Below are 27,727 nucleotides of genomic sequence, written 5' to 3'. Positions count from 1 at the left end.
TTTAAATTAATTATTTGTTTATTGAAATATTAAACAACCAAAACATATTAGACTAGAAATTAACTTTCAGTAAGATTTAAGCTTTCAAACTTGTGTTCCTGTATGGGTCAGTGTTCTGTCATCAGATAATATTAATGCTGTCGTGTACAGTATTCCCAATAGTTACAAATGCTTATCAACAGACTTATATCCTCTGCAGAACAATTTCTGAAGTAAACTTTTGATTTCCACAGGCATAAGGTGTGTTTGGAAAATGCTATTTGTTGTAATATTTTTAACTAGTTTCTAGCAGCTGGTTTAAAGTGATGTTTATATTAAGGTGAAGCACCTCTAATTTAGAGTCAGAAAGTGCATGTTTCCTGCAGAAACGTATCTGAGTACTTTCTTAGATGATCACGTGACCAATGTCAACATTATCTTGTAAATGTTGTTTGGTGGTTTCAGTAAAGTTTTCATTAACATTACTTATTCCCCAAATCATGGCGTTTGTTGAAGTAATTTTTACTCCAAGTTATAAATTGTGGATGCATTTGTTGTACTGTAATCTGACGTTGGTTGTGAAGGCCAGGCAGTGTGTGTGGTGTGGCAGCAGGCGTGTGGGGAGTGTACCTGTCTCATTGGAGCTTAACTCCTTGACTCTAAGGTGGAACACTTGGCATAAAATATGGGAATTGAGTCAAAGCTTTGCATGAGCCTTGATCGGTCTGTTCCTGGTCAAGTGGCTCATTTTAGGCCCTGCTGTTGACAAACCAGCCGGAGTGGCTTCCTCATTTGTAGGACCATTGGGGCAAACTGGTTAAAGGAGGCTCTTGAACTGTTCTCAATTACGTCCGATGAATACTGTAGGCCAAATCAACAATTGTTAGGATAGATCTAACTGATCACGATATAGGAAACTACCGAGATTTTACATGCAATCGCCGGTTCTGGAATTTAACTGGCATTTTAATCCCAGTAGTTACACAATCCCACACCCAAGTGTTACTAACCAGATCTCACTAAATTACGTTGAAAGGTCTGTTCCTCCAGAATAGAAGATCCAAATTCCATTCCAGACAACAAGCGTTCCACAATGTTGTCGGTTTTCTGGAAAACTATTGTAGTTAAGCTATCCCTGAAACAGACTCCTGACTCCTGCTCCTCTATTTCTTGCAAACTCTTCCTCAACCAGCCTTTCTCTCTCTCTCCCTCTCTCTCTCTCTCTCTCTATCTCTCTTTCTCTCTCATCTCTCACTCTCTTTCTCTATTTCTCTCTCTCTCACTCTCTCACACACAGACAAACACACACACACACATACATATATTATGTAATCATTTATTACAATTGCATATATATTTTTACACCAATTTATTAACTGTTCCTCATAGAACATGACCTTCACTGATGAAAAGAGCCTTGTTGATCTCTATACATTTTATAATCCAGGCCTTTAATTTGGACAATTAGTAATGGCCACGTTCAGCGTGAACAATCTCTGTACAGCTTCATGATGGTTTCTGAGGATTTCAGCCTTAACTGGTTCAGGATGTTGCCCAATATCCTGTTTGTTTTCTCAGTGGCCATATTATGGCATGGTCTGTGCTGCTTTGGGATGATAGAGATTAAAATTCTACACTTGTTTCATAATTCCTTTATTCCAAGATTTCCATAACAAGTTGCAAAGGTTCTTGGATGTATAGCTGAATAAAAGTACAGTGAAGTAAAGGAACAATTACATTAAACAGCATGAACCTCCCTAATATGGAAAGGATTAATGGGCTGAATTCCACAATGGTCTAAATTAACTTTATACCTGCAACATTTTGAAATTTGCAGAAATGGACAATTCTTTGAAGTCAGTACAATTCAATACTGACATTAATTTTTTGGCAGTATTTAACAATTTCTTATTGCCGGATACAGACAAATTCAGCATAAAGGTGCAAAGCGTGATTTAAACAAATGAGTATTCCTCCCCGCAAGGCTCCTTCCCAGCGATGCTAATTTTGGAGGCGTACACAGTGTAGTGCAAAGCAGAGGACATTTCCTGCAATTGAAATTCAATACAATTCTGTATGAACACTATTTCAGGGAGCGAGCAGTAAATGCTTGGTACAGGATTTCTCTGGAATGGTTAAAGCATAAAGTGAAGATTCTTTCAAAATTCTAAACAGATAGATTGATTTTAGGGAATAACATCTTGGGATACAGTAGAGATCTGGGGACGTGAAAAGTAAATGTGACTGAATGGGAGAATGGTGGATGGTGAATTTATCGGGAGACGTTGAAATCAGAAAGCGTTGATTCTTTCAAAAGCAAATCAGATAGATTGATTTCAGGAAATAATATTTTCAGATCCAGTTAATATTTGCGGACATGAGAAGTGTATGTGACTGTGAGGATGGTGGATGGTGAACTGGAAAGGCCCAGGTTTACTATTGCAACGCATTACTGATTTTCCAACTGAGCTGCTACATTGGGTCAGATCAGATCCAAAGCGAAAATAACTGTGGACGTTAATAGTACTGAAAGCAGGATAGAACAAATGTTCTGCTTTTACGTTTACAACACAATCTAGGATAATGTTACATCACATTTCTGCACTAATGGTTCACTATTCATAAATAAAATTGGCTGCAGAGGATGGGCGACAAGAGGGCAAAACTCAACTGGTTAACAAGTAAGACATTGAGGGTATAAGTTGAGAAAACTGGAGAATGATTCACATGGAAAATATGCAAATATTAATTTAGAGAAAACAAACGGCAATAGTGGCCACAGAAAGGTCAGAACAAATGTGCTTTTTCGCAGAGAATTTCCATATTACGGTGAAATTGTTAAACATTTATTCTTGATCTGTTTATTGTTTTCTTTCATGAAGCTGTTCATTTCAAATTGTGCAGCTCAGCACAGGCAGGAGATAAAACTCTGTCAATGAATAAAACAGATTGAACACACGCACTGTACTATAAATACTCTAAGACAGAGCTGCATGTTACTATATTAGAACAGTCATGTGTCTGAAACTGTACCTGAGTATGCAGCTAATCACTGGTGAACGGAAGCATCTGCTGGTTACTGGAGCGAAGAACAACTCAAGTGGAAATGTGTTTACCCATTAGTGTTCTCAACAAATCTATATCTGCAGAAGGACATTACGTTTAACAACTTTTGTTTAATGCTGAACTACTGGGAATCGGAAGAATGTGGAAATCAGGGGCTTAGACAAAATTGACACAAAAAGGAACAGGAAAGAAATAGATCAGACAGCTCAATCAGCTTTCACATTTCTATTGATATTTCAGCGAAACTATATAGAGACATTACCAAAAGGGAGCAGATACAATATTCAGCTTCAGATTAAAATCAAAGGGCAGATAACCACAGCCATTGTCTTTCTGTATCATTACATCACAAAAATGGTAAACAGCAAATAAAGAATATCAGAGAGTCGTGACGTTAACGACAATATTTATTGTTTCCAAAACGCAATTGTAAAATAAAGCATCAGTAAGAAAAGCCACTAAAATTCATGTAGTTGCACAATATTTCGGCTGATTTGTACAATGGGTGAAAAAATCAGCACATAATCGGTCACAAGACACTGTTGTTAAACTGAAACGGATGAGACACATGGATGAATATGATCTTAAGAAACTCATTTTATCTGGAAAATAAAAGTAAAGACAGAATGAGTATTTTCACCCTCGGTGGAGAATTGATATCCAAGATTGTGTTTATCTGTATAAGTATACCAATATCCACACAGACACACATACAACCACATACTAACATACAAATACACACACAATAAACACACACGAATCCAACTGATCCTGTGTGAATTTTTGTTTGTCTGCTGGGGGCTGACATGGGCAGAAGGCCTACGCCATGTTGTATAGTGTCCACAATATGCCGAAAGATTCACATAATCTGTGCTTGACCCTTGCCTTTGCCTGTGTCTACACCAGGTGTGTATATTTCAGGTGTGATAGGGTGTGCAAGGATGTTTGGACATGCTCCACACACTCACATAGCCCGGTCACATGGATCTTGGTCTGTACGGACAGGGGAATTTTACCAGCCCGATGGTTGCAAATAGCATCATTATCCGTGTATCACTTACAAGTATTGAACAGCAGCTGTTACCTCACATCAAGGCGTCAATTAATTTACTCTCATCACCTTAATCAGAGTGACGGCGGCGCTGTAGAGCATACTCAGGAAGAAGAGGATGATGAAGGTGGAAGCAGTGGCCCAGAGGTTGTCAATTGGACCTTGTTCAAAACCTTCTCGCATCATCTCGTTTGGGAAATCTGTGAGAAAACAAAGGAATAAACATCTTCAGTGTGGATTGAACCCTGAGACTTTTCTACTTTTCCTTGTTGGATTGTTATTGCCGGTAGCGTTTCCCAGTTGATCACGGGATCCCGCCCTCTGTCAAACCACACAAAACTGCCTGCCAATTCTTCGAATCTTTTAATTTTAACAGCAATATAGAACGAAATATGTTATTCTTTGTTCCTCACAATTATTGAATCCTAAGAAAGTTTGGGGAATACTTTGGGAAAATTAAATTTGCGGAATTACAAAAGGACGGAAATGCTCCCGTTGATACTCCGCTGGTAGTAAAAGGACAGATCTACTCCAATCCTCCAATTCCAACTTTCTGCCTGTCCGACTGCGTGCTTACACCAGCACTAAAGAAATATCATTTAAAGTTCCTTTGCACTATGATATGGTGGTGAAGATTCATATATTCTGAAAGATTTCGATGTAAAAATCGACAATCTCTTTATATATTACAGTGGTTTTCCTGGATGTTGTGTCCCGTTTGTGGATACAATCTAGTTTCAGTCTTTAAAAATCTTCATGGATTTAAATAATTTTACGTTCCTTTTTAGATCAGCCACGATATTTGTAGCTGATCCTCTTCAATATAAAGCATTATTTTCATGATCTTTGTGAAACTACCCAAAACTCTCTCAGCAGCTCTTATGTCTTTTGTGCAATAACGTGTCCAGAAACACATGAAGTACTCAATTCACAAGTCTGTTCAATGTATATGTAACTGACACCCGTTGAGACAATCACAAACTTATTTTGAATGGTCTTCCGATCTTCCGATACCGATTTTAATCGACTTATACTCCAGTTTACGCCCTAACGGAATAGTTCTGCACATCCTTCAATTAATATGTTTCCTAAATATACTTTGAATAAAGCGTTGTATCAACATTCAACTGCATTTTAACTTTTGTGCCAACTCGGCAAAGATTCTGTTATCTTATGCAATTCAACAGGTTATTCTTGAGTGTGTCCATTACCCGCATTACTTCATCACTAATGTTTTTAATCAATGGCATCGTTTATATTTCAAATTCGTTAATATTATTGAAGAGCACAGAGCATCCAGCACAAGCGTCTTTGTAAATCAACTAGATATATTGTGGATTAAGTGCAAGAGCGTTCAACCCTGAGCGCTCTTGAGTGTGTGAGGGGCTGTGTGGGTGTGAATGTGTGTGAGTGTGCGTGAGTCTGTGTGTAATTGAATGCATGTGAGTGTCTCTGCGCCTGGGTGGGTATGGGGGTATGTGGGCCTGGGTGTATGATTATGTGTGTGTGAGTGTGTGGGGGTCTGGGTAGATGCGAGTGCATGTGAGTTTGGGTGGGTCTGGGTGGAATTCAGTGTGCGTGAGTGTGTCTGGGCCTGGGTGTGAGTGATTGTGTGTGGGTCTGGATGTATGAGTGAGTGTGTGTGAATTTGTGGGGATCTGGGTGGATGTGTGTGCGTGTGAGTGTGACTGTAAGTTGTGTGTGTGTGAGCGGGAGCGGATGTGAGTGCGAATGAGTGTAATTTTTTTACAATGTACATGTGTGGCTAATTGCTTGTTGAAGTGAATATGTATAGGAAGTGTGGCAATAAAGGCCATAGTTTTACATCCGAAATGCTGCTACGCGTAGAATGCGGTGTTACAGAGTGAAAAAGAAAATTCCTGGTGCAGCTCTCCTTTGCAATTCTAAAGCAAGTTGCAAATAAAATCCAGGCTGAGATTGGATTTTCGGTAGTGATGTCGATTGATTTGTAACAGTAATATTACCTTTATTTTTGGGGGGTTGCGGGGGTTGGGGGACATCTGAAGAGTGTCTGACACTTATTAAAACCTTTGCCCACGCTTATGAGTATTCAAAACAAAATGATGGTTGTATTAACTTGGTGCTGATATCCGCTCAAACAAAGGATGTACCTCTTCACTCGAGAGATTGTATGTGTAATTAGTTTTAAATCAACACCTCTGTACGTGACTCATAACTACACCAATGATCTTTATTTGAGTTCATTTTGCTATGAAATCAAACATGACAATGCAATGATACTGAGGCGGATGCAAAAAAGGATAAGCGAAATGGTATTGAGAGACACTTATTGACACATATTCATGCTGTCCACCAGGACAAGGGCAGTATTTATAAAACTCGGTTTACCGCTCGATTTATCAACGGTTCTGGTCAGGGTCTTCAGTGGGAAGGTTTCATGTCCGACCACACAGGAGTAGGAGAGACCACTGTTCCACTCTCCAGCTGAGATGGACAACATGCTGTACATGGAATAGTTGTGATCTGCACTGTCTGCCATCACCTCAGTGTTCCTGAAGTTCTTAGCATCAATCACCTGGTCATTCACAGTCCACTGCACAAAGATCTCTTTGGGAGCGAAGTCCTTCACCAGGCAAGTGAGGGTGACAGTGTACTGAGCAGACAATTCCTCTGCCGAGGGGAGGAGGAGATACACCGACGGTTGTTTTGTGTACTCAACTGTGGGAAGTAAACAAGCGAATCAGTACACTGATGATGTGAATCTGAGAGAAGTTTGAAGCTCCAGGTCCTGCAGAACAATCTGAGAATAATGTGTGTATCTGTTCAGGCTGTGCTCAGTGGTTTGTAACTGCGGGTGTAACTGGGAACTCTAGCGTGGATTCTAATGTCCCGACAGCACTTTATTATTTGCACCAAGTGACCAGCAGTTTAGATGTGGCTACCTTAACTCAATAAGAAAATATGTAAATAGCCTCCAGATGTAATGACTAGATATTGCTTCGATATAATTCGTGTGAATTAATGTACTTATCAAGTTATATCTATCTATTGGTTTTTGGCCAGCATGCGAGGGAATAAATTTATCTATCGTCAAGCAGTAAAAAACAGAGAGCATATAATTGTATTCACAATTGCATCTGTCGTCTTCAACCTGAAATTACAATAAATAAATAAATAAATAAATAAGTAAATAAATAAATGATTTATTTCCTGAAACCTGGCTACTCACCTTTCCTCTTCAATGTCATTTCTTTGATTGGATTTGGCATATCGTCATGGCTGGCAACACAGAAGAATTCTTTCCCACTGTTCCAGTCTTGTGAAGAAATGATTAATTTACTGATCACTTCCTGAGGCTCAGTAGCAGACGGTTTCCCATTTCCAGACTGTAAATGTGTATTTCCTTGTGTCCAAGTCACGGTGACGTCAGGAGGTGCATTAACCACAACACATGTCAGCGTTACAGAGGATTCCATCAAAACCTGTTGCTGTGAGGGTGGCAGCAAAGAGACCTTGACACTTCCAATGGGAAGCTCACACTCTAGAAAAGCAAAAGAAAATGAAACACAAATAAAAACCAAGTTCCAGGATTTCCTATTCAATCAAGTTAAACAATTCCGGATGAGCTGAACACAGAATGATGTGTCTTAATATAAGTATCAGTTGGTGTTGGAATAATTTACTGGAGATTTGAATAAGGCTTCCTGAAACATTCAATGATAATCTGCTAATTGATTTTCAATTACGTCCGACTGACAAAACTGCGGATTAAACGCATGCATTGGATGAGCTGCAACTGTACACTTAATTGTACATATATTCGGATTAACCCAAATTGTGGCTTTGGGACGAGAAATTTTAGTGAAAGCAGATGTTGAAGAAGAGTGTAGAATATGGGAATTACAATTCACAGTCACGTGATCCTGTGACAGATGCGAGATCTACAATTGAGTAGCAGATTAGAAACATGGTGTTCCTGGCCATCTCCTGTTAACATGGTGAGGATTGGGGCGCGATTTCCTCATGTTGTACAGATAAATAAACTTTCGGTCAAAGTTCACATATTTATTGTTCGGGTTGAAATATCCCAAAAGGGTGAAAGTCAAACTGACGCAGCAGCTCCCACAAGTGGACATTTGAAAGGATACTGAGTGCCATGTTGTTGCCGTGTGTGTCAGATGGTGCCGTGCCCCCTACCTGAGGACTTGGTGATGTTCTTGACAATGATGGTCTGGGTGGGTTCATGGGACACCTGGCAGGTGTAAACCACGCCACTCCTCCACTCTCTGGCGGGGACAGTCAGGCGGCTGCTGGTGCTGAATGTCATATTGTCTTCTTTAATCGAGGAAGAGGTCACAATACCTGAGATGATGGGCTGCCAATCCTTCAGCCATTTAACACTCAGTTTGTCCGGATGGAAACCGGATATTAAGCAGACAGCAGTTACCGGTTTATGCATTGTGATATCTTCAGAGGAAGGCTGTGTGAGGATAACAACTGGGGGTGACGGTTTCGTTTGATTACCTGCAATACATTAAATAATAGTTTATACTTAGTTCGATTGGGGCATTTTTTGTTGCGTGAAATTGATATTAATTTTGAAACAGACATTGAACTCAGCCATGAAGTGACATCTTCTCTCTCATTGGCTTTTCTCTTTTAATCTTCCCAGTAAACAAACATTTTTTAAAAAAAAAACCTTGCAATCTCCGCAATCGTTTTGTCTCAACTGTTATGCTAAACTCCAAAGTTGGTGTGGAGTTAAAAACGCTGGTATTCTCGTTGCCCTGTTGGCTACAATTGAGCCTTCCTCGGTCTTCTCCGGGCCAACTGAACTGGGTCACGTCATTGCTATCCCGTTCGTATCTGAACTGTATTAGTTTTTCTGTTGCTACATGTGTGTGTGTGTGTGTGTGTGTGTGTGTGTGCGTGTGTGTGTGTGTGTGTGTGTATGCATGTATGTATATATCTAGGAATGTATTTATTGAGTCTTGAAACCGAGACCCCGTCTGCCTTCATTCGGACGTCGAAGATCCCACGGCCTATTTGAAAACAGAAGGCAGTTACCATCTCACTCACAATTACTTTGCTCTTTGTCCATTTTACTATTTCCATTTCCCTCACTCGCTTTCTCTCTCTCCCTTTTCCCGGTCAAAAATTCCCGAAATAAAATTGACCGTTCTGTCTACGACGGTTTGTGGGACATGTCCTGTATTTGGCATGTGCCAGAATTTTCTACGTCTCATGGGTCACGTTTCAGCAGCGAAATAGTCAAACAAATGCAGAGATTTATTCATTAAATAAATCTGTCCCAGAATCTGGTGTCAGTGACGCTGCGTTGACTGAGTAGTAGATCAAAGTCACCACGTGACCAGTTTAAGTTTAGACACAGCGATAATGTCTCTTTTCTTACAAAATTAATTATCAACTGTTCCAGATTAAAATATTTCCTGTTCTTACAACAGCAACTTTGTTTTAAGACTTATGTCTGCGTGCCATTTAGATACGCAGCTGAAATTAAAACTTTTTTCTATTTTCAAATGGTCTATTTAATTTGCCCAAAAATATGTATTTCACGGTTAATCAGATAGCTGCATAATCTTAATTTTTTATGCAATCGTCTGAAAATTTAAAGCATGAGTCTTTCTGGCTCTGACATTTATTAAAACAAATTGCTCCGTTCAGACTGATTATAGAATCGCCACAATCAGATGCGAAGCAGACAGCCGCTGTGTGGTGTTAAAATTGTACATTAATTATTATATAATAATAATAATATTTCGTGCATTTGATATAGTGCCTTAGCGCGTCTTCGGGACATCTCAAAGCGCTTCACAGAATATATTGTCAAGTGAGGTTACTATATTTTCCGTGCCACAGATATTTGTTTGTCTGTTTCACAGGAGAGCCCACAGAAAGGGCCGATTCAGTGTTTTACATGAGGAATGAAGGACTGCAATCTGTGTTGTGCCCCACAAAAGCCTCTCACAGGGAAAACTGTCTGATTTGTGATTGGGTTCAGCGGAACCTGCAGGAGCCACACAGCGCTAAAAGGAGTCACAGAAATATTCAACATTCATATTTCAGAATATAATCTTAGAGACGTCTCGAAATGCTCCGCAGAATATATTGTACAGGAAATTCACTGTATATTTGTGGGTGAAAAGGGCTTCCGATTGCAGACGGCAGTGCCCACAACCAGTAATGGATTGAGTGACCAATGTATTATTATTATTGTTATTATTTTGAAGTGATTAATAACCACAGAAAAGCAGTCGGTTAATAGCTCTAAACACTGAGCTACAGGACACCCAGTAAGGATAACTCTCTACTTTGCTTCACAGCCTGTATTATTCTGAATTGTGTTAGATTTTTTGGCTGACAGTTAAATGTACTGCGGTCATGTTGTATTCATGTTTCACAGGCTGACAGACAGAGGCAGGTGCTATAAACACTGAACAACAAGCGGCCCTGGTATCCGTGGCTCTGTTTCCTACACTCGCGGCCTCCGTCTTGTCAGCTATAAATACATTGAATATAATAATGATAAAACTAGAGACATTGTTCGCTTCTGAAATAAGAATCCTCATCCTCACCTACAAGGCCATTCACTGCCTTGCTCCCTCCTAACTCTCCAACCTACTATCCCCCTACCTACCTGCCCGTACCCTCCGTTCCTCCGGCTCCGGTCTGCTCCACGTCTCCCGCCCCAACCGCCCTACCATCGGTGGTCGGGCATTCAGCCTCTCAGCCCCTAGGCTCTGGAACTCTATCCCCCAGTGCCTTCACCTTGCCTCATCCCTTTCCTCCTTGAAGGCCGGTCTCAAGACCTTTCTTTTTGATCGTGCATTCAGCTCCCCTCTCGACTCTCTTCCCCCTCCTCACTCCCTCCCTTCCCTCCCCTCACCCTGACCATTTTCCCCCTGCTCGGGACATGACCCAACTGTGCAGCGCCTTGGGACGGCCTCCTGACGTGAAAGGCGCTTTATAAATGGAATGTTGTTGTTGTTGAATCCTCAGCTAATAATAAACACTGGGAGATCATTATGCCTTTATCTTAAGATTTCATGGAAGCGTATAAAATTCTTAAATTTCCTTTAAATTTTGAATCCGTTTCTTCTTAAGAACTCGGGAAAACCGGTTTCAGAAATCACACTGAATATAACAATTATTCAGCAGTGGATTTCTCGACCTCTGGTAAGATCATTACAAAACAAACCTTCACCTTGCTCTTTCCTACCCGTGGGACCGTGTGTTAAACACGAACCCAGCTCCCAGCCGCTCTACACACACTCAAACATCCCGCTTCAGCCATTTGCTGTTGCACTGCTCAAAGCTGTTTAATCGGGTCTCACACATTATCCTAGACTCGATCCTTTCATCTCCAGCACAAACTCTTTCCATCCATTATTCCAGAAGTGAATTAACATTATTTTCTCTCCGGCTGACTCTCCCAGTAACTGCACAATCAGCTCACACACCGTTCTTCCACATCAAGCGTGAAGCATTGTACATTTTGCAATGTATCTCACAGTCACAATGCCCTGCAGCACAAAAACTTACACAGAATAACTAAATAATATGTTACAGTAAAATAAGTAACTGCGTCGTTTCACCCCCTTCACTGCAGTGTCGCTGTGTGCTGAACATCCCATGAACTATAGGATCTCTTAAAATACAGCAAATGTATTCAAATTTTATCAAATATTTAATCGACAAATCAATGTTTTTCTGCTACTCGTTATCGTAAAACAGGAAGCTGATGATAGTAGATCAACACCGACCTCTTGTGTCTCTAATACGGCGTGAAATCGAAGTGATGTTCACTGAATCGCTGTTAATACTGAAATGAAGCCTGAGCTCAAACTGTTGCTCACTAATCGTTAGGGAAAATATACTGTGAGCAAATCATTAATGTTAACACTGACAGAAATAAAACCTTTCAGTCCGTGGTGGTTGAGCTGCTATAGTTTCACTCATATCGTAGCAATACAAATCCGATTTACTGTCAGACTCAACCCCTTTCCCAGAACAACCACTTTAAATCGTAGCCACGTTCATGACATTAAAAAAACGGAATGAAATACTTGATGGAATCTATCTGATAACCTTCTCTTCATTCAGCCCACAACTTTCAGACCCTTATTTCCAATGTTCAGCATAGTTTCAAACACTTTATAAAATTCCCTTTAACGTTATAGCCGAAACTCAGCAGCCGACAGTCACCGAAACTAGACATTGCAGAACGTCCATCAGTATAACCTTTCTGGATGGGGATATTCACAAAACATCAAAAAGATCACAAAGAATTAATCAATTATTTGGTGAATAATCCATAAACAAACGGTGGTTGCAGGAAGCAATAAAAGCTAAACAAATTTAGCATGGATTAAACTGTGGGATACCCAGCAACGCGGAGTTCATTACATTAAATAGCTGTTAAAGTGAACATATCAAATATATAAAGAGACAAGTTCAGTGTAGCGAGTGAGTTTGTATCTGTTTCTTACCGTGAGTCACTTCTATGCTCGCAGTAGTCTGGTTTGTCACTGTGCTACAGTCAGTGCCTGCCCACTGCAATAACCTGCTGTGAGGGCAGGACACACAAATACAATATTTCTGTAAATATGGACTTGCCCAATCCACGATATATTTCTGCAACTTTTTGTAAACGATTTCACAAGGTCTGTGTTTACCTGTTCAATGCTTGTATCTTTGCCAGCTTACAGTGTTCCTGTCAAACACATTTCCTTGTCAGGAGCAGATCGACGGACAAATGCAATGTTTCATGTCTATTGAAATCAGGTAAAATCCTCAGCAGTCAACAGCTTTTAAAAGTACCTAATCCCCGTATCTTCAGTGGAACTCACACAAGGGAGAAGTCAGAGAGATTAGGTGGTTTGGTGTTGAAGGGTTTTTGCATTGCCAGTTAACGCCGTGGTTCCCTTATCACAGTGCTACAGTCAGTGGCGGCCCACTGCAAAAACCTGCTGTGCGGGCAGGGCACACAAATACAATATTACTATAAATGTTGGTTTCCTCAAACCAAACACAGTGCACAATATATATCTGTAATTTTCTAAAACAATTGCTTGGCTCTTTGTTTACTTTATAAATGTGTGTACGTTTGCCATTTTGCAGTGTTCCTGTTGAACACTTTTTCTTGTCATCAGCAGATTGAAGAGAAAATGTGATGCTTTAATCCTATTAAAATCTGGCAGCCTCCTCAGCGGTCGACACTGTTTTACACATACCATTTCCCCGCATATTCAGAGGAAACCACATAAGCGAGTTGTGTGAGATATCAGGTGGTTTGGTGTTGAAGGGTTTTTGTATTGACAGTTAACTCTGTGGTTGCTGTTACACAGTGATACACAATATGACAAAAACTCCTGCACAGGATGTACTAATAAATATTCATCTATAATATCAGAGAAACACTGAACCTCATTTCACATTCTCCAGTGAGGCCTCCTATAACTTTTCCGTCAAAATAAATTCTTATATTTATCACTGGCCTTGGATTTATGTGAAAGCAGCTGATCAAATCTCAAACTTGTTTATCAACACTCTGCAATCAAATTAATCTCAATTTATCTGCTATGCACCAATTTGTTTCTGAGAATAATCCAGTTTGAGTAACACTTATTTTGGTGCTTTGGATTTTGTAGTGATGTAAGTGATTAGCAGTCTCTGTGGCTGTTTTTTTTGTCTGAGGATGCAGCTGTATGCAGCATCGTGGCTCGTTGTTTGCACAGTGACACAGTCCCATACAAATACTGACCACCGATATCTGCTCAACACAGGCTGCCAAAAGTTACTGAAAGTGCTTATTCCTCTCTGACATGATATGGAGTCTGTCTAATAGTTTCTTCATTTCCACAGAAACAGAAAACTGTTACTTCCAACAGCGTATACGGAGATGATGTATGTGAATCGTCGCATTGTGAGCCTCCAATCGGAGTCCTACCCGCCTCAACAGCAAAGTGTCACTGACCATCTGAATTCGCAGAATATCACAGCACAAAAAATCTCATTCTCCCAATCAAACTACGTTTCACTATGTAGCTTTAGTGTGATATTAAATCCGTCTTAAGCTTCTCCTTTAATCTCCGTTAAAGACACTGCATTGACATCACGGCTGTGCCAGTTTATGTAGGGAGGTTCTACCTTCTCCCGCTTGTGTATTTGTAGGAGTTCAACCCCGATTCCGATCACTGTGAGTTTCACTTGACAGCACCACATCGGCCTGGACAACTGTAAAGAATAAATAACCGAAGATGAATTATTGTGAAATCGAGTGCCTCGGAGACAAAACAGAAAGAATAATACCCACAGACGCACAGTGAGTCTGTTAGAAAAATAGACCTTACAGGTGAATACAGCCAGCAGCAGACTGAGAGAAATCGGGGAGCTCATGTTTCTGGGCTCTTGTCAGAACTGAGACTTGTGCCGAATAACCGAGGGAAGAAGTGCAGCCGGACAGATGACCTCAGGTACCAGTGACCGCTATTTAATAAGATCTAGTGGGGCAGGCGTATGGGAATCGACCAATAGCTCCAGGACTGAGGAGAGTCACGTGTTTTATTCCCTCTGACCTGCACAGATCAATAATTGATGGTTTACATTCAGCATTTACAGCAAATTATTTTTAACGTCAGTCTCAATAGTACTAGCCTATTGCTGACCTGGAAGCATCATGAGGTGCTTCATTCAATGTGGTTGTATGTTGGGAAAGAGGGTTGGGGGGGGGGCGGCTAATTAAAAAAACATCTTACGAAATATTGTTTCAGTTACCGAGTGGCAAATGTATGGAACAGGCTCCCTGGAAAGATGGTGGGATTAGAAAGTATCAAATCTTTTGAAACCAAATTCGGTAGACTGCAGTTAATGCATGGTTTCTGGTGACAAAGTATGACATTTGGGACATCACACATTCATGCGACTGATTGGGTGGAGGAAGTCGAAACGGATATACCTTGGTCTTTACCCATCTAGCAATTACGATGTTCTTATTTTTGTAATAATTATAATAATATTTATAATAATAATTCTTGTGTTTCATGCAGAGCCTTATTAGGTCATTGAAAAGTCGCAAAGCTCTTCACGGAATTTAATGCGACGTGGAGTGACTGAGCACTTTGTGTCCCAAAAATAATAATGTAACCTTAAGGGGAATCCAGAAGAACGGGCACTATCTACAATCAGAGCTCGGCCATGTAGAAGTGAAAAGGATAAAATAGGACTGGAAATTTGGAACTCTCTCCCCAAAGGATTGTGGTTGTTGTACGCAATCATATTTCCAAGATTCAGGTAGATAGATATTTGTTAGGTCAGGATATTAAATCACACGTGGCAAAGGCAGGCATATGGACTTGATGTGCATATCGGCTGTGATCTTGTAAACTGTCAATGCTTTTTTATCTTCCTACAACTATTTCCTCTCTTCTCTATTACTTTAGGCGATGTCTCTTTTGGTGTCTGCCCACAATATGTAGAATTGTTCTGATGGAAAACACCTACAGATTCAGCTATCAGCACACTTCCAGCGGTATTCCTTTCAACCTTCAGTCGCTGTATTTACTGAAATCGCAAGCTTGATTGGTCATGGACTAGTTTAATAATTCGGAGCGGTTTGATGGGGCGGCTCATGCTTTCAAGTCAAGCATGAAAGGATCATTTAGGGAATGAAGCCGGGTGACGAGGGCTGCTTGTGTAATCAGTGTCCAGTGAAATTTAAGGAGAGTCAAACTCCTTCAGGACAAGCAGGGAAGAAACTGAAGAAGAAAACTGAAAAAGAAATTGAATGTGACGTGAAGCTTGAATTAGAAATGAAATCAGTGACGCATTCCCCCAACTCAAATTCCTTTACTCCGCACACCAGTTTACCCCGCAGTGAGGAGGATCCTGATTTTGTGTCGATTGGCTGATCACTCTTCTGGTGTTGGCGGGATCTTAAACTCCTGATAAAAGTGTAATCAGTTGGTCACTGAATCCACAATTCTTTGGTCGACACTGCAATATGCAATTGGCTGCCGCTTTTCGCCCACAAAATGTACAGTCAGTTCACCTTATATTATTTTCTGTGAAGCATTTTGAGGCATATCGAATGCGTGATATAGTTGTTCATCAAATGCACCGATTAGTAACTCCTGAATCCCTTCAGATGACAGTAACTGCGAGGAGAGTGAGATAGGGATTCTCGTTAGACACTTTGCGTAGTGCTCCCTGACTGTCTGGTTATATATGTGTCTGAAGTTGCAACCTCCTTTGTTGGTCGAGCAGATTTCATTTTTTTGGATTGTAATTCTCTCTAACCCATTGCATGGTCACACAGTCAACCGCAGCTCAGTAAGAAAATTCCAGCTTTAAGTCTGATGGAAGAGCAAAGGCTGTGGATTCCTTTGCTCGGTGCTTACACAAATTCCCCTCAAGCGGTAGGACATGTTTTTGATTCCCTGGCAAGGCAAAACGTGGGGCAAGTTTCCTTATTCCAAGCACATGTCTCTGTTTACCTAGCAGTAAGCAGGAAACCGGTTCTAAATCGATTGGCGGATTGCTTTTCTGAGGATAATATTCCCTTCCAACAAAATAATAATGCACTGTGTCTGGTCACTGTGAAAAGAGCCATAAGGCTTTCTTACACCAAACTTGTCAAAACACAATCGACCTTCTCACACGTCAGAAAATATAGCCCCTTATCAGTTCTCTGAAACGTCTCTGAGGGCTCACAGAATATTTTGTACATTGTAGTGATTGTATGTTTTGTGGACGAAACACGGCAACCAATTCCATTAGCTTTTATCAATTTCATTTATAATTGTTATTCAAGAAACTTTTCACATGAGTTTTATTTGCTGTATGTGAGGACTGTCATGGTGAACATCACTCGGCGATGTGTCTGAGACGAAATTTCCGCACTTCACAGATGTTGGATTCAGCAAAATGTCCTAATAAATTGACATTTTTAACTATTTAATACATTTGAAAAAGGACATTGAATTATTTCTGATAAAATGTTTGCCTGTGCTCGTGCCTTTTTGATTTATTGACAGTTTCTCCCGCAAAGCAGTTAATATTATTTAATATTGTAATCAAGGTGATGTCACGGCCGCTGGAGCCTGCACGGGCTCCTGTGCCAATTCTCTCTAACTCCAATTCTCAGCTTCGTATCCATGTATTATTAGATATTAGATTTATTAGAAAACAATTCATTCCTTTGCCCACCGTCACAAAATGACTGTCCCTCGGGCCTTCTGTGGCTATTGATTCCATGGAATGTGTAGTATTAAAGTATTATTGTAATAATGACAATTGTTCGATTATCTGAACAATGAGCTTTGTTCATGTGTATAACACTCTTGCAATGAACGAGAGATATAAAGACTCATTATCCTGAACAAAATAATGCTGCCTCATTCTCTCAGCTTGTGATGTAGCTTGTTATTCCCTGGAGAGATAAGCCGGCATCAGAACATTGCCTGTAGTATGCTTACATATAAATAAATAAACTGTTTTTATTTAGCAACCGACAAGAATGATGGAAAGTTCTCTATCTCGTTATATTGTTATGTTGGTATGTGTTTCTTTTTGTTACTTACAATTGAACACTGTAAATTTAGAGGCATTGATTGTTTGCAAATGTAATCGAATATCTTATATGTAAGGGCAGCTTATCACCAAAAGGTTAAACAAGTTGCTTCTTTTTATGTGTGGAGTTTTTTTGTTCAGCGCATTGTGAAAAGACTCTGTGCACAGGAGGAGTCAGGTTGTCTTCAGGTGGGGAGGAAACTCAGAGCACAAATGTAAGGAAGCAGCTGTGATTGTGTGCAGTCAGCCAATGATAAGCTTCCTGCCCTCACACCGCATAGCCACAGCCTGACCTTTTATAGACTATTTCCCTTCACACCTGCCACAGCAGCAACTGCAGCAACAGCTGCTGGTCATCTCAAACTGTATGGTCATCTGAAACTGTCTGGTCATCTCGAACTGTCGGATGAAATAATAAGAGTGGGAATAAAAATTAATTTCCCTTCACACCACAGCAGCAACTGCAGCAACAGCTGCTGGTCATCTCAAACTCTATGGTCATCTGAAACTGTCTGGTCATCTCGAACTGTCGGATGAAATAATAAGAGTGGGAATAAAAATTAACTTTAGTAGGTAAAAATCTTTCAACTTGACACAATTTATTTCACGTACGAAGAAAGTCTCAACATTCTTCAGATGGTTTTCTTTGAAACGTAGTAAGTTCCTTTCATGTCAGCTTTTCTCAAGAATTCGCCTCACGTATCTCTGCGATTTCCTTCAGCCTTAGCGACCCGCCTTCTCCCTTTGATGACTGACAACTATCAGTTTCATAACCAAACGCTCTATCTGCCCCCCATTGGCTCTTTGGAAATCTCAGGCCTTTAGCAACTTGCTTTGTAATTTATTGAACAATGGAGACAAATGTTTGTCTCAGTATCCTGTGATGTGATTCCCAAACCTTCAAACATAATCTGTAAAGTCGCTTCAATTTCACGCCCTACACTTAGCCGCATGGAGCAGAAATAATCCGCATCTAGAGATATATCTGGGTTCAGAGTCCCGTAAAAAGCTGGTGGAGGTGTCCCACATACCCATGTGTCCTTCAAGATGCTGCTATTCTTCTCTTTGTCTTGGCTAACGAGGAATAGCTTTGAGGCAGTCAAGTGATCCCAAAAAGACATTATCTAATGATTGTATGATGCAACAAGATAAACACGAATATATGTAGTGCGTGTCGCTTCTGAATGATAAGCCATGGTGCTTAGTCATAAAAATAATAATAGTTTTTCATATGACGCATTTGATATGGTCGGGTGCCAGTGGATTTTGGAGGCGACTGCAGCAGACGCATCAATGTCCCTCAATCAGTCATTAAGCAAAGGACGAATTTTATGTCGATATTTTTGTTGGTACACAATCCCTCCACTTTTCCAGTAATGTCACGTGACCATTAATGATCCCCGGAAAATGGCGACTGATTCGCCATTTTTCAGCTGAAACAGGTGAACACCAGCTCCGACAATGCAGCAGAAACCAATCACTTCTTATTGTGTGATCTTAAACCGTATTATTTCAGGTCGTCTCCAGCGCACACCCAGGGAAAGCACAGAGCCGCCCATCATAACTCAGCACACAGCCGATAGCATAGCCCAGCACACAGCACCAATCATATCACATAACTCAGGCTCCAGCATAGCCCAACACAAAACACTGAGAATATCACATCACGCAGCCCCCAACGTATCCCAGGATGCAGCTCCAAGCATAGCCCAGGAAACAGCCACCAACATAGACCAGCTCCAGGCGGCCAAAGTCGCCCGGCGCACCTCCCCCAGGATATCCCAAACGCAGCTCCAGCATAGTCAATCTCACAGACCTCAAAGTAGCCGAGCAAATGGTCTCCAGGATAGCCCAGTACACAGACCCCAGTATGGCACACCCACAGACCTCAGCTTAACCCGGTAGACCGCCGCCAAAAAAGCCCAGCCCACAGCCCCAACATAGCCTAGCGCACACCGATAGCATGTGCAGAGTAACGCAACGTTTGCTTGTCGATCCAGGGTAGGGTGGCTACAATTTTCAACCAATCCCGGGGTAGTGTGTATAACACTGAACTGGCGACAGTTCCTGCTGCTGTCAGGACAGTAGAAGGTGTTTGATTGACGGTTTTGTTTCCTTGAGCAATGGACCTGTTCGACAACCTCAGTGCCCTTCCTCAGTTGGTTGCTGATTGAACACAGGACGCTTTTGTCCCTGGCTCACTTTACCTCACCCCCAGTGGCCCCTCCCCTCACACACTCAAACCATCACCCACACACACAACGTCAGACACAAACACCCTCAGACACTCACATAACCCTCCAACACACTCTTCAAACGTACAACCTCCCACACCCCATGAAGCAAACACCTCTCAAATACCCCAAATACTGAAATCACTGGAAACAACTCAAGTTGATGAATCGATGGATCATTCTAATTGTTGCGAATTTTAGTCCGGAATGTAACATTCTTCGCTTCGTATCGTCACAACAAAGATGATTGTGTAGCTTTCCCCTGATATCTTATATCATAGGCGGCACAAAATACAGTTCAGCCATACAGCGTTTATCTTTTGTTTACCACAGTCAGGATGAGAATGCAGAATTTTTCCATGCTCATGCCCATAGATTCATAGAATCGTAAAGCAGAAAAAGAGGCCATTCATCCCATCGAGTCTGTGCCAGCACTTTGTAAAGAGCATTTGTAAATTCAATCCCACTCCCCAGCCCTTTTCACGTATCTCTGCGAACCAGTCCACCTCAAGTACCCTTCCACCGCGTTTTTAAAAGTTGTTATCGAATCGGCCACCACCACCCTGTCAGGCAATGCCTTCCAGATTCGAACAACTCGCTGCGTGAAAAAAACGCTGCTTACCTCCCCCCGGCTTCTTTTGGAGACTATTTTAAATCTGTGAACTCGATTCAACGACACACCCACAAGTCGAAACAGTTTCTCCCTTTCTAACCTATCAAATACGCTCATGATTTTGACGACCTCTATTAGTTCTCCTCGTATACTTTTTTGCTCCAATGAGAATAATCCCAGCCTATCTAGCCTTTCCTCATAATTAAGATCCCTCATTCCTGGTACCATTCTTGTGAATCTCCACTGCACCCTATCAAATGCCTTAACATCGTTCCTGAAGTGTACTGCCCAGAACTGGGCGCAATATTCTAACTGAGGCCTCACCAGTGTTTATACTCGTTAATCATAACTTCCTTAATCTTGTACTCTGTGCCCCTATTTATAAAGCCTAGTAACCCATATGCCCTTTTCACAGCTTTATCTAGCTGTCCTGACACCTGCAATGATTAATTTACCTGCACCCTCAGGTCTCTCTGTTATGTTACCCCCTAAGGATTGTACACATAGCTTGCATTGCCTACCCTCATTCTTTCCACCAAAAGGCATCACGTCTCATTTCTCCACACTGCAATTCATCTGGCCTTTGTCTGCCCATTTTCCTATTTTGTCTATGTCTTCCTGCAGTTGGTGAGTATCCTTCTCACTGTTTATCAATCTACTAACTTTATTTCGTTCGGAAATCTGGAAATGGTACGTTCTATACACAAATGCAGATCATTTATATGTATTTATATGGGCAGTGGTCTTAATACCAATGCCTGGAAGATGCCACACCTGCCTCCACTGGGAAAAGCATCCATCCACCACGGCCCTCTGCTTTCTGTCTCCCAGTCTGTACTGTATCCGTGCTGCCACTGTCCATTTTTACCAAATCTTTCATATGCCACTTTGTGAAAGTCCATATAAATATGAAGACATTTCTTACAAAAAATGATAATACAATATAATCTGAAAAATTTATATTACAGCTGTAGAATTATTATTGTTTTAGAAGAACATGGACTGTTACAAATTTTGAATTATTTAAAAAATATATATCCAACCCAAACTCATGACAGCGCGGGGAGAAACCTGGGCCTACATTCTCAGGTAGTATAAAGCTAGAGGCGGCAGGGAGTTTTGCTCGGTGGGGTTGGGAGAGAAGGGGGCGGAGCGGTGAACCGCTGACTTCGTAGTTCAGATTTAGGAATATGCGCGCGCAAAAAAGAGAAAAAAATCCTAGGCACCAAGTGGATTAGAAGGGAGAGTTTGAGAGAGGAGAAGTCTGAGGCGGTGGAGCAAGAGGGTTTGATGTGGAGATTGAAGTCACCTAGGATGGTGAGGCTTTCGGACGAGAGCCAAGTGACGACCTGGAGATGAGGGCCACCCCACCTGCACGACGATTGGTGCGTGTGGCATGGCCGCAGGTGTAGCCGAGTTGTGTGCCCTCAGTGAGGGGGGGGGGGGGTGTCACCTGGGGTCATCCTTCTTTCCTTGAGAGCCATAATGTCAACGTTCTTCAGTGTCCAATAAAGAAACTATACCTCACGGAGAGCCGCCCAAATACAATCAAATATTTCAAATGAAGACTCACAAATATTTAGGTGATGAAAGAAGGCCATTCAACCCAATGTGTCTGTATCACCCGCCATCAAGAACAGTCATCTCAATCTATTTTATCTCGCCTTTCCCCATACCGTGACTCTTGTAGGTCACTCCCACTCCCTCAAATCTCAGGTATGTTTCAACGAAAGCTCGTGGCTACAATCCATCCTCATGGTCCAAAACCAAATCTTCTTGGGGCACAAGAAACCATATCAGCTGCCACACTGAACCTCAGCAAAATTGTTCTTCTTCTCATTGATCGACCTTGAGGCAAAGGAAAAGACTAGGTTCCTATTTTCCATTACCATCTACCTGCTTCACAAACCTTCCCATGCCCCACTGTCCTCTGTCCCAATTCCAAACATGAGATGACGGTATTCCTTGTTTCCAAGACAGAAATCATACACTCTACGTCGACAGACTCCACTGCCACTACCAGCCCCACCCTTCACTTTTTCTCCCGATTCTACTGATTTACTCATTAACAGCTTTGTGAAACTCGCAAACTCCTTCAAAACTGCATCCTCCTGAGGAGCAGTAACAGAGCTCACGAGAATCCACATGCTGTCAATTGAAGGTCTTATCCCCTAACTGCCTGTTCTTTCCGTGGAGCAAGACATTTGTTTCCAAGTTTGCTCTTTCTTTTCCCCGCAGTGCCTCACCCTCATTAACAGCACTAAACTGATCCAATTTCCAATGACATTGACTCCATATGTGACACTGGTTTTCCAAACCTCCATATTGAGGGGACCTGTTCCGCTCAACACTATCGACCATTCACTTAAAATGTAATTCTTCAAACATATTTGTCATTCAGTAATCTTCTCTGCCGCTTGTCCTCTATTCTCCAACTTTTTCGTTCTGCCCTATCCTGGTTTCAATCTCTCTACCTCTTTGTCTGCCCGCCATTCCAGGGACACGGATGTTCCAACCATTTTCCTTTCAGACACCAAATCCGGGATGAATTCCCAACTGTCCTTTAATCCCATATTCGTGGTTTGAAGAACTCATTTCTCCCCCACCTCCGAAATATTGGTCCTGTACATCTCTACTTTTCCCCTGGAGCTGAGCAGTAATTTAAGAGGAGAGGCTAGATAAGCAAGGATTGTTCTACTTGGAGCACAGGCTGTTAACAAGTGACTGATCAGAAGTTTTTCAATTGATCATTGTATTCGATAAGGTGCAAAATGAGCAAATATTTCTAATGACGGGTGAGTCGGTATCACGAGGACAACGATTTAAAATAGTTGCTGAAAAAACAGAGGGTTACAAGGAGGACACTGGCAATCGCTGCAAAACAATGCATTTGTTCAAGTTTGTTATTTCCCACACAATACTGTAGTTTGAAAGAATGGGGAGAAAATACAAAGGAAAATCAAATTGGCAACGGTGGGATTCGAGCCCACGCAATGTTCACCTTCAATTACAAAACAACAACCTGTGGAAATCCTCCTGGGTGTCTCCACCTCGATCCTTCTCAATCTGTCTTCAATTTCCACTGTGAAACCAAATGGTCCACTTCTCCTGTCCTCACCTCCAGTTCCATCCTGTACCTTGACGTCTATCCTTCCCACTCTATTATCCTGTGTGAAATGCGAGCCGGTGCTGCTGAAAATTAGAAAGATTGGCCTCAGATTTACTATGATTGGCAAACTCTAAACTGACTGTCTTTGCAACAGGAGATTATATTAATTGCAATCAATGGTTTGATCATCACACTCTCTCACTTTATTGGATTCTGTTCACTGATATTTCGACAACATAAGATCAAACGGGAACCAACTATCATACATTTTTATGTCACATCTTTTGCTTCAAAACTACAGCTGCAATAGAATTCAATTCAGCCGCAGGAATTAAGTCTTATCTTTTTGTAGCCTGAAATCTTCACTTTCTTTGCAAAATGTCACTTATTTTCATAGTAACAATCGTTTATCTGCTTCAGGCGCTGCAATTGAAACAGTGAATGTGTAGCAATACCGAAGAATCATTTTTTAAAAATAAAAGTTAAATAGATGTTTCAGCAAACGTGATATCCGCTAAAATACGGAAACTTCAGGGCCTTAATGACTTTCGAGAAACGGCTAAAAATCAGATGCTGCTCCACCTTTCGGATCTTTTCCCAAACTCCTGATATTGCTGGATTGGGCTATAATAAGTGACAATTGGAATCTCCCGAATGCAGGTTGAAGAAACGAAGTAAAAAGCCCTGGAAATACAAATATACGAACAGCCAAACGGTAGAAACACAAGGCCACTCTGCCAAGAAACAAGTGACTGATGCGCTGCAACATTTTCAAAATGAACACCATTTCACCTAACAAAAAGTTTAGTTTCTGACCATTTATTTGCAAAGGTATGCTGCAAGCCAGTGAGTAAATGATTTCGCCAAAACGGTTTTCTTGGAATATCGCCTTAGTAAAGCTTGAAATTATTGATGAGTTTTCTAAACTTGCTACAGTGGTGGACAGATTGTCTGAGTATGGACTCGGTTCTCCGTCGTGGCAGGAGGAGAAGTTTGATTATAATTAGTGAGAAATGTTGGTAGAGTTCGGTTTGCGAATGATCTAAGGCGCTGGATTTAGACTCCAGTTACTTTGGGGAAGTGGGTTGGAAACCCAACCCTACCAAACACTTATGACGTTGTTCATCTTGTACAACATCCACGTTAGATGTGTATTATGAACAACAACAGCATGTGTGCATATTGGTATCAATGTCCATTCATTAATCAGCAGCCAGCGTTTTTGTCGGTGATGCAATCCCCGAGGAACGTGATAGAGTCGATGGCCGATTGATCACTCTCAGTCCAGACTAAGTTAGCTGCACACTTCCAACTTCACATTTCTGAGCTGGCTGGTTCACTGAGGTGACCCCCAACCGTTTTCCTCCTTTAGTTTTGACTCAACACCCCCTGTTTGAGGCCTGGGGATTGTTGATTTGCTATTGTGTCAGATGCACTTTTCCTTCACAAAAAAAAATGCATCGGCCGGGAATCGAACCCGGGTCTCCCACGTGGGAGGTGAGAATTCTGCCATTGAATCACCAATGCGTGTGTAAGAAAACATATTTTGCTCAGGATGTAAGTGTCATACAGTATGTGATATAAACAGCGAGCTATTTTGAATGAATATTGCAGAGTCAACCAACTTACACGGCCAACTTGCCTCCCTCATCCTCTCTCCACGTTAATTCTCTCACTGTTCATTGCACAAGGAAGGCCTTAATGAGCCACTTGAAGATGGATAGGAAGGGGATAATGTGGAAGGAATGTGGCAGAGAGTTCCAGAATACCCGTCTTACCTTCGGTGGCCGAGCTTTCAACTTTTCTGGCCCGATAATCTGGAACTCCATCCCACAGTCACTTCACCTCGCTTCCTTTCTTGCCTCCTTGAAGGATGTTCATTGATTTAGACGGGAGGTTTCAAACGTGGCGTCTCTGGGCCAAGTCCAAACGATGGCCAGTCACTACATGACTGTTTGATGCACTTGGTTGTGTGGAGAGTGGCTGTATATTCACTAAAACTCTGCAATCACTACACTGTACAGAAATGTGCAGAGCTTTGAAACGCGACAGGTTCTGTATCAATTATATGGTTTGTTGTATTATTCCCGTGTCTCAGCCCAGTAATATCAATGGGTCTTACAGTCGTGAACAACGTAATAAGAGGAGAAGATTGTGGCTTTTGCACACGGCTTCCTCATGGTTTCCTGGGATCACAGTCAATATCAGCTGATTTCACAAGAACAGACTAAAGAAGAGGAATTGACAGACAAGTCACTGGGAGCCGCTACACACTCACACTGAAACTAAAGTCAATTACAATCAGAAAATGGTTATGGTGAAAATTGCTTCAAGACTCCAGGCTGGGATCTGTATTGAGAAGATAATTTGTCCGATTTGTCTGGATTTCTTCACTGTTGCTGTCAACCTTCAGTGCGGCCACAACTTCTGTCGCCCCTGTTTTGCGCGGTGCTGGGAAAATCAGGAAACAAACCCCTGTGCTGTTTCTCAGCAGATTTTTCCAGAAAGGAAACTTTGGGTTAATCGGACACTGGCAAGTCTAGCAGAGAAAGCACGAGAAATCAGCCTGGAGCCTGGTCACGACAGACATTGGCGTTAAATGTGACTGTGGAAAACACCGGGAAGAACTGTGTGTGTGTTTGTGTGTGTTGGTGATTATTTATGTGTGTTTCTTTGTGTCCGTCTGTATGTGTCTGTGTGTGTGTTTTATTGTGCGTGTGTGACTGCTTGCGTGTTTGTATCTTTATGTTTGGGCGTGTCCCTAGATCCAGGTTCGTGTCTGTGTGCGTGTGAGTCTATGTGTGTCTTTCTATGTTTGTCTGCGTATGGTTGTGAGACTGCGTTACTGTGTCTGTTTGTGTCTGTGTCTATGTATATCTGTGTGTGTGTGGTGTGTGCGGATGAGTCTATGTTTGTGTGTGTCTGTGTGTGTTTGTGTTTGCGTCTGTGTTTGTATCTGTGTTAGTAGGTGTATGTATGTGTGCGTTTTATGTGCGTGTGCGTCTCCCACCGGTCTTCCCGTCTTCTTTCCCGCCGGGACACCAACTGTTGTCGCCTGGGATCCCTCCGACAGGCCCATCGTGGTAACCGGCGTTGGTCGTCAGAGATCAGCCAACAGCACCGTTCAGTCGCTCCGTCCCTCCGAAAGGCAAAAGCCCATCTTCCAAGCTCAGCCATGCCCTCTCATCACAAACTTTTCCTCAAATACGACGGTCATTTCTCCCCTACGAACCCAAATACTTCCCATACCACTCTCTACTCCGTGCTCTCCCACCACCACCCACAAAACCATCCGCAATGCTCCACAAAATGTTCACTTCCTCCATGATAAAGCCTCACTAACCGCGACCCCATCCTGGATGAGAACCTGGATATCGGTCGGCTTAGGGAAACCTCTCTTTCACCCAATGTCTCCGTCCGCATTAGTGTAACGTTACCCTCCTGGCTACATCTTCCATTACAAACCCCGCCCTCAGCAACTACGCGATGGGTTGACCCTCATTCCTCGAGCGTCCCTCCGTCTAATCCATTATTCCTATGACTGGTTCTCTTCAATTGAGCACCTCTCCCTCTACGGTCCCTCCTTTCTCTCACTCAAAGTTCTCCATGGCTTACCGCCCCCACCTCAAACCCATCTCCTTCCTCTCCGATATCTCCGACATTTCTTCTCCCATCCTTCTGCTCTGACCGCCTGCTCATAATGGGCAACTTCAAATTTCACCGAGAAAATCCCTTTGCACTACATCCTCAAATTTCACTGAAATCCGCTCCTCCCTAAACTGCATCCTCCACATCATCTCGCCGACACACAAGCGGGGCCATTCCCTAGTCCCCGTCATCAAATATGGCCTCGACATTTCCATCACGGAGAAGGCCATCTCCGACCACTTCCTCATCTCCTTCAGCTTTCGCATCCCTCCCCTCACCATCAAGAAATCATCCCTACATTTCTGCCCAGCTTTCACCCGAGACCATCAAGAAGGCCGCCTCATGCTCAGAAATACTTATGCTCAAGTCCACCGAACTCGCGACCGGAGGTGAACCAGGGTGAGGTTCGCGAATAGGAGGCAGTTCTGTAGGTGAGAGGGGCAAGGGCGTGGAGT

At 42.0% G+C, this 27,727-nt stretch overlaps 1 non-coding gene and 1 gene segment (V, D, J or C); both read right to left on the bottom strand.

The window, feature by feature from the left end:
* Nucleotides 1-723: 723 nt before the first annotated feature.
* LOC103190003 lies at nt 724-9,250 on the bottom strand. The segment is given in 5 exon segments: nt 724-840; nt 4,157-4,296; nt 6,467-6,796; nt 7,308-7,619; nt 8,276-9,250. Coding segments are annotated over 5 exon segments (1,161 nt in total).
* A 15,830-nt stretch (nt 9,251-25,080) lies between these two features.
* On the bottom strand, nt 25,081-25,151 carry trnag-ccc. Its single transcript has one exon. It is a non-coding gene; the product is annotated as a tRNA-Gly (tRNA).
* Nucleotides 25,152-27,727: the final 2,576 nt, after the last annotated feature.

This window comes from Callorhinchus milii, unplaced genomic scaffold, assembly GCF_018977255.1.
Source record: "Callorhinchus milii isolate IMCB2004 unplaced genomic scaffold, IMCB_Cmil_1.0 Scaffold194, whole genome shotgun sequence".
NCBI lineage: Eukaryota > Metazoa > Chordata > Chondrichthyes > Chimaeriformes > Callorhinchidae > Callorhinchus > Callorhinchus milii.
Note: the sequence above shows the minus strand (reverse complement) of the source record. Positions and strands in the feature narration are given on the sequence as shown.